General features: G+C 38.6%; 1 protein-coding gene across 4 annotated transcripts in view; it reads right to left on the reverse strand.

Annotated features, from left to right (window-relative positions):
* traf3ip1 (TNF receptor-associated factor 3 interacting protein 1) overlaps positions 1-14,585 on the reverse strand; it is a 43,591-nt gene that overhangs the window by 20,620 nt on the left and 8,386 nt on the right. For 3 of the 4 annotated variants that reach the window (XM_057852963.1, XM_057852964.1, XM_057852961.1), the window contains 8 exons: positions 9,170-9,193; positions 8,894-8,978; positions 8,624-8,644; positions 8,468-8,534; positions 8,274-8,363; positions 7,281-7,404; positions 7,123-7,159; positions 6,965-7,035 (listed from right to left, as the gene is read on the reverse strand). In XM_057852963.1, the coding sequence (XP_057708946.1) occupies positions 6,965-7,035; positions 7,123-7,159; positions 7,281-7,404; positions 8,274-8,363; positions 8,468-8,534; positions 8,624-8,644; positions 8,894-8,978; positions 9,170-9,193 (519 nt within the window). The remainder of the gene's footprint in view (positions 1-6,964; positions 7,036-7,122; positions 7,160-7,280; positions 7,405-8,273; positions 8,364-8,467; positions 8,535-8,623; positions 8,645-8,893; positions 8,979-9,169; positions 9,194-14,585) is intronic. The other variant, XM_057852965.1, reaches the window with a different exon arrangement.

Raw genomic sequence — 14,585 nt, forward strand, 5'->3', positions numbered from 1 at the left:
TTCGCTGCCATCCCTCCCATTTCAAACGGGATTGAATGTCTATGGCTGGTAGTGGCTGCCAATGCCAGGCAATGAGGTAATTTTGGGCCATTTAAGGTCATTTACCTGTTCATTTTCAGTTACTTCCTGTTGATTTTGGGGTATTTTATGGGTCTATTCCCGTTTATTTTGAGTTGCAGAACAGGAAATGACCTGGGAATCACCCAAATCAATAGGCAGTGACTCAAACCCAACAGAAATGACCTGTAAATGCCCTAAAATGAACCGCAAGTGACCTGTAAATGCCCTGAAAATCGGACAGAATGCTCTGATTTCGAATGAACGAACGTTCCCCATCTAAATGGATTTTGCGTCGAGCACAGTCAATGCAGCCTTACAGTTACCTGAGACACTATTATGGTGGAAGATTTTGGTAGCAACTTGTTGGTTAATTTTTATTTTTATTTTAGACATTGACACCTTTTCAAAACGATATCTTGATTCTTGGCAGGAGCATATCAGTAACCTTTTGGGATACAAAGTATCACGAGATATCACCATTTCGATATTTTATCACACCCCTACTTGTGAGTGTGCATTAAATCAAATTATTATCAAAATATAACAAAGACCAACAAATATTTTGTATTTGTATGGCTGTTTTGGACCAGGGGAGCCCACACTTTGCCACATAAGTCTATGAACTTCTGATTAAAAAAAATAATAATAATAATAACTTTTTATTTGAAAACTAAATACAAATTATTGAGCAGATAAGACTTCAATCTTAGAGCATGGAGCATGTTATACTCAACAAATTATGCAGGACCCAGACTAAAATTTTTACTAGGAGCACAGTGGCCCCTAACATAAAATTTTAAGGGTGCAAGCAGAAGACTTAGTGGCGCACACTGAAAATCGGCCTGTAAGGTTTTCCTCTAATTTTTACTGTTTAACCGATAAATACTTTAATAATTAATTCATAAAACTACAAACTTATGAATCTATATTTTATTCTCAGTTTTAACATCAACCAATATACTGCTTAATAATTAGGTTAACATAGGAATATTTTTCTATTTCTTTCACTGTCACCTGAACCAATTAGCAACGGATTAATTGATGGACAAATCTCCTGCGCGAACACTGGCCAACCCGGAAATTGACATCCACCCGCCACACTTTGGCAACACGGAGGACAATATAATTTCAGCAGTGTGCAACCAGCACATACTTTATGAGTAGGTTCATACTGCAGGTCTTAATGTGCGAATCTGATTTTTTTTTTTTTGTTTTTCCGACTCGAGTGAGGCATTAACTTGACGGTCTGATTGTGAAAGGTCGCATAAAAGTGGACTATTTCAAATCTGATCTTGGTCACTTTCGTATGTGGTTAAAATTCCGATCTGGGCCACATTTTTCCTGAATGTGGCTGCGGTCTAAACTGTCAAGCCCCCCAAATCGGAATTCATGCAGCAATTACATCAGCTAAGAGCGAGACAGACAGGGCTCTACGGTAGCGGTGCAGCTGGACATTAGCATTAGCGCATAGCTTGAATGCGGCTTATGGGGAAAGGGCAGGCTTGACAACAGTCATAAAAAACTAAAATGGGTTGAGGATAAGCCTGAGAATGCTTGGTTTTCTCTCTGCTCCAAATGAGCAATATTTCAAGATGCTTACATGGCAGGGAGTATGGGCATATTTGTTTTGATGCTCCTGCGCATGCGGGTCAGTTTGCTCAGTGCATCCTGGACTGCGAATTACTGCGCATGCGTGATACTTGAACAGGTTTCAAAGGACACAGGCAGTCTGAATGGGCACGCCAAAAAACAGATATGACAAAAAATTGGAATTGTGCATTAAGACCTGCGTTATGAACCTAGCCTATGATACCTCTCATCAGGATTTCTGGGACATCAATTAAAAAGCAGCAGTATGGGGAGTTGCTGGCGCTCAGAAAAGACCGGAAAATTTAAAATGCCCTCCAAATTCATAGCTAATCAGAGATGACCAATGACGCACAAGGTGGTGCGTGTCGTACCCACTGCAGTTGTAGCTTGCTATTGCTTTCACCTCAACGGCGATGACTTTCACCATCACCCATCACCTCCCATGTGTCGAGTCCCTGAGTCAGACTCCACCCGTCGGCCTCCTTTGAAACAGTGCCGGTGGGTTTGTTGGAATGAAAGGAGTCACTTATTTTCCTTTTCGCCATTGTTCACAAGTGCTGTCACGTTTCGCGCTACCCTAAATACTGTATAACCCGATCCACATAGTCCGCACATCGTCTCCATCTACATTCTTTTTCTTCCGTAGTATTATCCCTTGGCAAACCATCTTGTTACATTACCACCAACTAGTGCATTTAACAGTAAAGGAGTTTGTCAGCAAAAAAAAAACAAAACGTAATGTTACTGGTCGCGCATGTGCAAGTAGATGAAAAAAGTACTCGCACTGGCTCTAATTTTAGTTGCAAGATATGACTATTTGGTCGCAGTCTGGAGGCATGATGGTATCTTTCTTCCTTTAGTGAGTGAACACGTGGCTCTGGGTAAAAACAATTTGGCTCGGAAAGGTCACTAAAGGTCTGCGAGTATGTCATTTTTCATATTTCACATGATAATCCTTAATCATGCCACTCACTTTAAACGTCTTATAATCATTGTACTCCGGACCTGAACTAAAACTCCACCAATGATATTTTGAATTTTACCAAAGCGGATCCAAAGCACCAGAAGAATGAAGATGATTAATTGAACGTCAGGTTCATTTCCTGATGCGCTCCAGAAATAGAGAAGGTCCCAGCCCCTCGATGTTTATGAAGCTTTGCAGAGCAGAATATTTATTTTTTCGACAACTCTAGAGTATTCCAGCCCCTTTCCTCTCGCTCCGTGGCACTCGCTCAACAACCGTCCATTTGTGAGTCACAAGAGTTTATTTATATGTTACAAACCTTCATCAAGTCAAATTTCAGAGATGGAGAAAAAGAGTACACAAAATTCTTGTAAAAACGCAGCTGCTTTGAGGAGTAGATTCTGTGTACATAAAAGGACAAGTATCTTAAATATTGTAAATATACAATACTGCCAATGGGGGTCAAGGGCAGGCCAAATCCACAAATATACATCAAATGTCTTACTGCTTGCGCTAGTAGAATTTAATTACAGAAGTACAGTACTGTCAAGAGCTAACCGCATTTTAATCAGACACAAACGTCAGTGTTTCTGCTCTGAAGTCAAAGCACTCAGTGACGAATTGCGGCAGCTGAAATTTCAAACCTGACATATAACATGGAATGAGCAAGTTCAATATTTACATTTTTCGGCCGGCACGCTCTGCCGTGATTACACGAGGAAAAATGACTCCATTAAACTGACCTCTGTGCACTTTCATGTCAGGAAGGAAGTCATTTTAGTTCTTTACACAGCTGACGAGGGAGGAGTGGCCTTAACATAACCTACGAGGGCGCGTACCTGCTCTAGTCTATCTTTGGAAACCGCACAGGATAGTCTGAGATGTATGTTTTGACTCTGAAAACCGAGAAGGTTGAATTAGGACAATTAGTATCAACCCTACAAGGTCATTTTCACATTAAACAAAGGTCTTTTCTATTTCAGATATGAAAAAAAATGCTTGGTTGGAAGGTTATTTCAAATAAAAATGACTTGACGCTCCTTGGTGGTTAACATCAAACCGAGGTGTGTTTTATGACGGATGATGTCAGAGGCCGTGGTCGAGGGGGCCTCTTTACATGAATGACAGTCCAAAACAGTTCAGCCATCAACGTTAGGGGTGGGCTCGGAAGGGACGCGGGGAGACTGCGCTTCAATGGAGAGGACCACCCAAAGCAGACGTCCTTCCGCAGCCACAATGCAGACAAAACTCTCACGTGTGCAACAACAATGAAATACTGCTGACAGAAGCTCATACGCGAGTCAAGACAATGATGCAGAAATATACACAATCCGTTTTTAACACACCCAGAGTCCAAATACAGTTCGACTAACAACTACATTGACAGAAAATAAAGAACACCCACAGTTTTCACTGGTGAAAGGTTTCAACACCTACAGGAGCCAACAACCTGCGGCTTCAGAGCCACATGTGAATCTTTTCCTTTGCTGCGCCTCCCTTTTACGATTAAAATCATATTGCATAATCGCGCCAAAGGATGACGGCTAGTAGACGTTCATTCGTGACAGCCATTTTGGGGAGCGTGACGTTCCAATCTAAGGCAACACAACATTCGGGCATTTATTGAATTTTTTTTTTTTTTTTTTTTACAGTATTACCTCACTGGCTGCCATTGACGGCGCTAGACGTCCAATTAATTTTGATTGTGCTGTTTTTGTTAGGGATGACGATGACGAACATATTTCATCAACGAACAATTTTTTTTCATGACGATGTGACTATGACGGGCTAAAATCGTGCCTTGTGAGACTAAAACATAAGACGAATGCCAGTTTTTGTCTGACGAGATGAGAACGATATGATAATTTTTCCAAAGTTTCCGTCATAAGTTCACAATGTGTGACATTTTCTAATCGTATGTGTGGTCAACACGCATCGTAGCAGTGTTTGGTCATGTCACTCATGTTATGTGCTGCGCCTCCCCCACGCTCCAACACACACCCTTACTCACCGGTGTCCTCACCAGGCTCCAGACTAGACTTTTGTGAAACAAGTGCTTGGTAAGTTTTGTTTTCCTATCTTGGCTAGATATGCAATGTTGCTTAAGCCTTTAAAGGTCTGTACTGAGTTATCATTAGGGCTGTCAAACGATTAAAATTTTTAATCGAGTTAATCACAGCTTATAAATTAATTAATCGTAATTAATCGCAATTCAAACCATCAATAAAATATGCCATATTTTTCATATATATATATTTTAATATAATTATATTTTATTATTGTTGGAATGGAACTGTACATAAGTACTGTATTTGTTTATTATAACAATAAATCAACAACATGGCATTAACATTAACATTCTGTTAAAGCGATCCATTGATAGAAAGACCTGTAGTTCTTAAAAGATAAATGTTAGTACAAGTTATAGAAATTTTATATTAAAACCCCTCTTGTTTTCGTTTGAATAAAATTTGTAAAATTTCCAATCAAAAAATAAACTGTGGTGCGCATGGCGCTGAAACCCATAAAATCAGTCGCACCCAAGCGCCAGCAGAGGGCGACAAAACACCAAAAAACACAAATAACAAGTAGACATGACACTGTGCTGTCATTTTAATCTATTTGAGCGGGGCATGTGTCAAATATTTTAACGTGATTAATTTAAAAAATTAATAACCGCCCGTTAACGCTATAATTTTGACACCCTTAGTCATCATCAAACACTAAATTTAACTTGTAGCGTTAGCATAGCGTTCACGGTAGCATTAGCATTTAGCGTGGAGAGTGTCACTGCCATTGGCAGTGTATCAAATACTTGTTCTCCCCACTGTGTATATATATATATATATATATATACACACACATACACACACACATATATATATATATATATATATATATATATATATATATATATTTATATGTATGTACACACTACTGAAACAAACTGCAGAACAAGGAAAAAATGTCCGGTGACAAGAAAGTAAAGAAAACCACAACCAGGATATAATCCATTGTGATAAATTGAGCTTTTTATATATAAGTTTATTTCCGTAAAAGAAAATGCTAAAATTCTACAGTTTCCAACATTGATTTCAACATGTCAGGTTTTGACCTATGAAAGGTCACTTTACACAATATTTTCCTAGTTATGTAAGTGTTACCGTTCAAATTAATGAAGACTAAGCTAGTCTTAATTTACATTCTTTAGCTAGCCTGTTGCTTGCTGTTATTTTAGCTTCTTGCCAAAACATGAGTTGGGGTTCGTTGTCACAATATTGATGGGGGTGGTTGTCACGCCATCAACAGATCAAAGAATTTAACGGACTTATATTGTCACAGTGTACAGTGAAATTGTTTTCAAGCAGCTCTAGGTTGTGTGCATCGTGAGAATAGAAGTTTAAAGATTCTAGAAAATAAAAATATTTTAAGGGAGTAAAAACATTGTGCAGTGTCGTGTGAAGGTAGTGGACATCATCATCTGGACATCAAGCTTAACTTTTGTCAACATTAAATCGCCTACTATTAATACATACCGGTATGTATCATTGAATGTTAAGGGTTTTTCCCCCATGCAGAGTACTATTTCGTTTTGTCGGAATGAGTTCATTGATTTCATCAAGAAAAATATTCAACAAAACCTAAACATGATGTCAAAAAAAACAACATTATATTCAGTGTTATCTAATGTGAAATGTAAAAATAATCTGTGACTGATGGTGGTTGCTTTTCTGTGGGAATCGGGTACACATGACTCTTTGAGAAATAAAGGTTGCCAACTCCTGACCTACACTAGTCGACAAATCTTTAAAGTCAATATACAGCTCAACCAACCACATCTACAGAAACGGTGCACTTAATTTTCCACATGATAAAGATTAAATCCCCAACAACACTAGTTATGAAACCAGAAGCCAAGTTGGCAACTATTTTATCACATAAACCAGAAGAGTTTTTGTATTTGAGCCATTGTGAAGATATTGAGCAAGTCCAGAACTTATTTACCTCCAGACATCTTAATGTGTGCATCAGTTGTGTGTGTGTGTGGTCCGCGCAAAGCCACACTCGCTTGTCAGGATATTAGACCTTCGGCATCACTTATGGGGAACATTTTTGTGGTTTCGAGGCAGCGTAATTGCACCTCGACACCAAGTTTGTTTACATCTCCTCTGAGTGATAATAACCAGGATTGCACGGCACATTTCAAAAGCGGCCAAGGCAGTTGCCGTTTGGAGACATTTTCAAACGTCTGATTAAACTCATTGATAGGTAGGCCTACCACAATGACAAGTTTGTTAACGGGGACCCTCTAGTGGACAAAAAAGGAAACGCGAGAATACTGCACAGTACCTCTTTAGATTTGATGGACGGTGACGGCTCGAACTCTTTTTTGGTTTCTAGGATCTTTTTCACGAGTCCACCTGCATTAACAGAAATAATCGGTAGGAAAAAAAAAAATTAGCGTAGAATCATTTTTCGTACAACAAAGACGAAAATAACATCACTACCATGCTGTTCGTCACTATTGAGGGCTTGTCCGGATTCCTGTAACAAAAAAGAAAACTCATCTCATCAAATGCACTCTTGTGTGGAGTTTTCGTGCACTGTTTAAATACAGACTGATGGATAATGCTAATGTTCTGGTCTATTAATTGTCATATCTTACCTTCTCATGAGCATCTGCTGGTTCAGGGGCCGCCTCAGCCACAAGAAACTGCTCGTCTTCCTCATCTTCATCATCAGACGGCTTCTTTCCATCCCTAATGACTGAAGATTTGGCACTAGAAAGCCTAAAAAAGACATTAACCGAGTCCATATTGTTGCGGGTTTGTGACGGACAGTGTGCAAGTGTCATTAAAATAAAACTAGGGGTGTGACAAAATATCGAAATGGTGATATATTGTGATACTTTGTATCCCAAAAGGTTATCGATATGCTCCTGTCAAGAATCGAGATATCGTTTTAAAAAGGTTTCAATTAAAAAAAAAAAAAAAAAAAAAAGGCTGCCATTGACGGTGCTCGACGCCCAATCCATTTAGACTGGAAACGTTCGTTAATTTAAAACCAGAGCAGTCAGTCATTCGGTCCGATTTTCGGGGCATTTACAGGTCACTTGCTTTTCATTTTAGGGCATTAAAAGGTCATTTCCTGTTGAGTTTGAGTCACTGCCTATTCATTTGGGTGATTCCCAGGTCAATTCCTGTTCTCTAACGCAAAATAAACAGCAAGTTACCCATAAAATACCCCAAAATCAACAGGAACTAACTGAAAATAAACAGGTAAATGACCTTAAATGGCCCAAAATTACTCATTGCCTGGCACTGGCTGCCACTGATGGCCATAGACGGGATGACAGCGAATGAACATTTGTTCATTCGCTGCCATCCCTCCCACTTCAACGGATTGAACGTCTACTATTGATAAACTCATTCCAATTCACAGCAAAAGCTTGTTTTTCTGTTTATCAGTTTTTTGTAGAATATCCTAGAATAATTTCCTGACCAATGTATCGAAAATCGTTGTATCGCTATATCATCAGATCATCGTTATCGTGAGCTTTGTATCGCAAATCGTATCGTATCGTGAGGTACAAAGAGGTTCCCGCTCCTAATTAAAACTTCAAACAACAAACACATGAAGTAGAACACATTCAGGTCACCTTTCAGTAGGGACCCCCTCAGTGAAGCTTTCCTGTTTCTTGACTCGAGGAGGAGCCGGACGAGCACTGCCAGGCCGTGCTGTTCGCTTACTGATGCACAATAAAATTAAAGAAAAAATTTTTTTTTACTTCCATTATTACCAAAATACTAACATTGTGAGAAAAAACTGACAATTAGTGTTGTTTTTACTGACCTGGAGGCGATCTCAGATGGAAATGTGGCACCTGCAGGATCCCCACTGTCCTTAGGAGGCTCAACATCTGTGAAAGGCCGGCGACTGTTTTTTAGCTCATACTTTTAACCATAAACCATATAAAATTCAGTCAGTCCTTCAAACAGGATTACTTACCGCCATCACTGTCGGATTCATCTGTTGACAGGAGAATGAAGATTTTGGTGTGCACCAAGTTGGGCATAATAATGAAGGAATACAATGAAATAAACAATGACTCCAGAGTAAAAGAAAAAAAAAAAGAAAACTCCAAAACATGTTTTGCGAGATGGTAGTTTACCTTGTTCGGCAAAATAATGAAGCAATACAATGAAATAAACTGACTGTATAGTAAAAGAAAAAAAGGAAACTCTAAAACATGTTGTGTGAGATGGTAATGGTACTTACCTTGTCCTGCAACTCTAGGTTTCCGCCGTTGTCCTTTAGCAGAAGAAGGCCGAGGTATTCTTGCTGGACTGTCAACTTGTGAGGTCTACAGAAAACACAGTCATTTCATTAAAGTTTGTAAAAGTGTAGTGATGCTTCTTATTTTTACAGAAACATTCCACCGCCAATAGCTTTTTAACATTACTGTGAAGCGTCAAATTGACGTAATTAATTTTCTTTTTGTCAACTTTTTCAAGAATAACACATTTAAAAATGTACTCTTTGCGGGTAAGTTACCTGGTTTTCAACTCTCTCTGCAGGCTGTTCATGCAAAGAACACAGCGTTAAGACAAGTCAAACTAGCTTTAAAAAAAAAAAAAGTACAGTAGCAATTACACCTGACAATTAGGCCTGAACGATATTGGAAAAAAATATTGCTGCGATTTTTGGGGGGTTTGCGATATATTGCGATATTATATTGCGATAAAAAAATAAATTAAAAAAAATTTAAAGAAATTTTTACTAGATGACTTGAATAGCTGTTTGGAAAGACTTCGGATGACTCATCATGACCACAGTGTACATTATTCCATCGTTTTTCGCAGTTAATAGGGACCAGAACCCGCCGCGATAAGTGAAAAACCGCGAAGTAGCGCATACCCCCCCACCATTTTTTTTGTGTGTACTCAATGTATTTATTCAGATCTAGCACTGGAATGAGATACATATAAGACATGTTTTTTCCTCACTTTCTTTCCCCAAAGTATGATTAAAAAATATATATATATATATATATATATACAGGGTTGCACATAATTTTTTTGCCCAGGTTCTCAGAGGAGGACCTGGAGATGTGACTTGGTCCTCATTGAGCTTGAGAGCCGACCCGCCTGATGCGCAAAATTTATGACAAGCTTTACTTCGAGCCAATTAACTTTAATTAATTATATTAACAATTAATGCTTGATTAACATCAACTGGCACAACAAAATTGCCATTACTTTGAAGTGAAATGTAAAGAAATAAAAAGCACCAATTCAAAATAAAGGGCATTATGCGGCTCCCACATTAACTCCAAGCCTTTTTAAAAGTGGGATGTCCTCCTCATAAGACCTCATGAACGTGCATGTTTAGCTTTGTAAAATGCGAGCAAAAACACGTTTGTCAGTGCATGTCGCTGTTCATTACCTTTGTTCCACACTATTCCGCCACTTGTCCATAGGGCGAGTGGGGTCCTGTTTGACATCGATAGTTTGCTTAATTGCCACATGCTCTGTTTTTTTCGTACTTTTCAAAGTTTGGATGGCTGGAATTCTTTGACCCTACATAAAATGCGCTGCTCTTATCGGCGACATTGGGATTCTCACGGCACATTTTGTACCGCATTTCCGTGCGAGCATCATTTGCTTCTAGCCATGGTACTTCCTGTAGCCACTTTTCAGCAAAAGTCCTTTTTTTCGGTAGCTCCGGTGACATCTCTGTCGTCTGTCTGTCTTTTGACGGGGGTGGGGGAACACGGAAGTAATTACTCAGTGTGGCCTGCCTCTTCGATATTTTGAGAAGTTATTTTCTCGTGTCCGCCGCAAATACAGTGGTCAGCCATCGGTACGCAAAAGCGTATGGAAGCCGTTGAGGGCCAGCACGTTTGTCTACGTCCAGTACGCATGCGCGCATGCGGACCACTTATGTGCATCCCTGTATATATATATATATATATGTATACACACACACATACAGTGGGGAGAATAAGTATTTGATACACTGCCAATGGGAAAACCCATTGGCGGTGTATCAAATACTTGTTCTCCCCACTGTATATATATGTATATATATATATATATATATATATATATATATATATATATATATATATATATATATATATATATATATATATATATATATACATATATACACATATACATATATACATATATACACACACACACACACATACACACATATATATACATACATATATATATACACACACACACACATATATATAAATACAGTGCCTTGCAAACGTATTCGGCCCCCTTGAACCTTGCAACCTTTCGCCACATTTCAGGCTTCAAACATAAAGATAAAATTTTAATTTTTTGTCAAGAATCAACAACAAGTGGGACACAATCATGAAGTGGAACAAAATTTATTGGATAATTTAAACTTTTTTAACAAATAAAAAACTGAAAAGTGGGGCGTGCAATATTATTTTGCTCCAATTACAGCTGCAAGTCGCTTGGGGTATGTTTCTATCAGTTTTGCACATCGAGAGACTGACATTCTTGCCCATTCTTCCTTGCAAAACAGCTCGAGCTCAGTGAGGTTGGATGGAGAGTGTTTGTGAACAGCAGTCTTCAGCTCTTTCCACAGATTCTCGATTGGATTCAGGTCTGGACTTTGGCTTGGCCATTCTAACACCTGGATACGTTTATTTTTGAACCATTCCATTGTAGATTTGGCTTTATGTTTTGGATCATTGTCCTGTTGGAAGATAAATCTCCGTCCCAGTCTCAGGTCTTGTGCAGATACCAACAGGTTTTCTTCCAGAATGTTCTTGTATTTGGCTGCATCCATCTTCCCGTCAATTTTAACCATCTTCCCTGTCCCTGCTGAAGAAAAGCAGGCCCCAACCATGATGCTGCCACCACCATGTTTGACAGTGGGGATGGTGTGTTCAGGGTGATGAGCTGTGTTGCTTTTACGCCAAACATATCGTTTTGCAGTGTGGCCAAAAAGTTCAATTTTGGTTTCATCTGACCAGAGCACCTTCTTCCACATGTTTGGTGTGTCTCCCAGGTGGCTTGTGGCAAACTTTAAACGAGACTTTTTATGGCTATCTTTGAGAAATGGCTTTCTTCTTGCCACTCTTCCATAAAGGCCAGATTTGTGCAGTGTACGACTGATTGTTGTCCTATGGACAGACTCTCCCACCTCAGCTGTAGATCTCTGCAGTTCATCCACAGTGATCATGGGCCTCTTGGCTGCATCTCTGATCAGTTTTCTCCTTGTTTGAGAAGAAAGTTTGGAAGGACGGCCGGGTCTTGGTAGATTTGCAGTGGTCTGATGCTCCTTCCATTTCAATATGATGGCTTGCACAGTGCTCCTTGAGATGTTTAAAGCTTGGGAAATCTTTTTGTATCCAAATCCGGCTTTAAAATTCTCCACAACAGTATCTCGGACCTGCCTGGTGTGTTCCTTGGTTTTCATAATGCTCTCTGCACTTTAAACAGAACCCTGAGACTATCACAGAGCAGGTGCATTTATACGGAGACTTGATTACACACAGGTGGATTCTATTTATCATCATCGGTCATTTAGGACAACATTGGATCATTCAGAGATCCTCACTGAACTTCTGGAGTGAGTTTGCGGCACTGAAAGTAAAGGGGCCGAATAATATTGCACGCCCCACTTTTCAGTTTTTTATTTGTTAAAAAAGTTTAAATTATCCGATAAATGTTGTTCCACTTCAAGATTGTGTCCCACTTGTTGTTGATTCTTGACAAAAAAATTAAATTTCATATCTTTATGTTTGAAGCCTGAAATGTGGCGAAAGGTTGCAAGATTCAAGGGGGCCGAATACTTTTGCAAGGCACTGTATATATATATACACACACACACATATTATATATATATATATATATATATATAAATACACACTATACACACACACACACATATATATATATATATATATATACACACACACACACACACACACACACACACACACACAAATATATATTAGGGCTGTCAAAATTATCGCATTAACGGGCGGTAATTAATTTTTAAAATTAATCACGTTAAAATATTTAACGCAATTGACGCACATGCCCCGCTCAAACAATTTAAAATGACAGCACAGTGCAATATCCACTTGTTACTTGTGTTTTTTGGAGTTTTGTTGCCCTCTGCTCGCACTTGGGTGCGACTGCTTTTATGGGCTTCAGCACCCATGAGCATTGTGTAATTATTGACATCAACAATGGCGGGCTACTAGTTTATTTTTTGATTGAAAATTTTTACAAATTTTATTGTAACGAAAACATTGAGGGGTTTTAATATACAATTTCTTTAACTTGTACTAACATATATATATATATATATATATATATACAGTGATACCTCAGCTCACGAACATAATTGGTTCCCAGAAAGTGTGTGTAAGGCGAAAAGTTCGTCTTCCGAACATTTATTTCCCATAAGAAACCATTAAAATGAGAATAATCCGTTCCCAGGTCCCCATAAAACATAATTTTCTACTAAATAAGCCTTAAAACTACACAAAAATATACCTTATTTTATGTATAATACATGTGCTATTGTATTATAACTAAAGAAATAAACTGTACTGTATAATAAAGTCGTTTTATTTACCTTTGTGATGGTAGTTGATGGCTTGATGGAATGGAGTGGGAGGAGGAGGGAGGGAGGGAGTTACTGTTTGGAAGGAGAGTGTTACCGGCAAAGTGCGCAGTTAGCGTAGACTCCACTGCTGTGCCCCCCACATGCTTTTGGTTGTTAATAAAAGTGCCCACAAAAAGCCATCCGACGCCTCTGGGTGTTTGAATGCACGCCGCCACCTTTCTGGAGAGGAAATCGGGCGAACCGAAGACAACCGACGACAACGAGCCAACGTGACTCGCCGGTCCACTTCTCACTACGGTGGGAAGCTGAAAGCACCGCCAATTACCAGTCGAGGGCGAATTGGTAACATGAGTCACCTTCCATAAGGACTGTAGGTAACTCTTTTTCGGTCCCATAATAGCAAAAGTACACTCAATATGGTCCAAAATGTCTATCAAACACGTCCACACTCAACGAAAGTGAGGGGACGAACTGGGACGCCGTGATCGTGCGTCAGCTTCTCGTGGCGCTTTTCGACCGCGTGAATTGGTTCGTCCGCCGAAAACTAGTTCGTTAGCAGAGACTATATGCTCACGAATTTAATGTTCTTGAGGCGAAAAGTTCGTGAGCTTAAGCGTTCGTGAGCTGAGGTATCACTGTATTAGGGCTGTCAAACGATTTAACGATTAAAATTTTTAATCGAGTTAATTACAGCTTAAAAATTAATTAATCGTAATTAATCGCAATTCAAACTATCTATAATATATGCCATATTTTTCTGTAAATTATTGTTGGAATGGAAAGATAAGACACAAGATGGATATATACATTCAACATACGGTACATAAGGACTGTATTTGTTTATTATAACAATAAATCAACAAGATGGCATTAACATTATTAACATTCTGTTAAAGTGATCCATGGATAGAAAGACTTGTAGTTCTTAAAATAAAAATATTATTACAAGTTTTAGAAATTTTATATTAAAACTAGGGCTGTCAAACAATTAAAATTTTTAATCAAGTTAATTACAGCTTAAAAATTAATTATTCGTAATTAATCCCAATTAATCGCAATTCAAACCATCTATAAAATATGCCATATTTTTCTGTAAATTATATATATATATTCTGTAAAATAAATTGTTGGAATGGAAAGATAAGACACAAGATGGATATATAAATTCAACATACGGTACATAAGGACTGTAGTGGGCATTTCACTCTACTGTCATTTAAATCTGTCTATGCTGTCCTCACTCCGAAGCGTCTACTTTTTCCAAAGCTAGACAGCAAGTGAACGACGCCTTAATAATCAGACTTCTTCCTTTTTCATCTGATTTATTAATAAAATGGCC

This window comes from Corythoichthys intestinalis, chromosome 12 (genome assembly GCF_030265065.1).
Source record: "Corythoichthys intestinalis isolate RoL2023-P3 chromosome 12, ASM3026506v1, whole genome shotgun sequence".
Lineage (NCBI taxonomy): Eukaryota > Metazoa > Chordata > Actinopteri > Syngnathiformes > Syngnathidae > Corythoichthys > Corythoichthys intestinalis.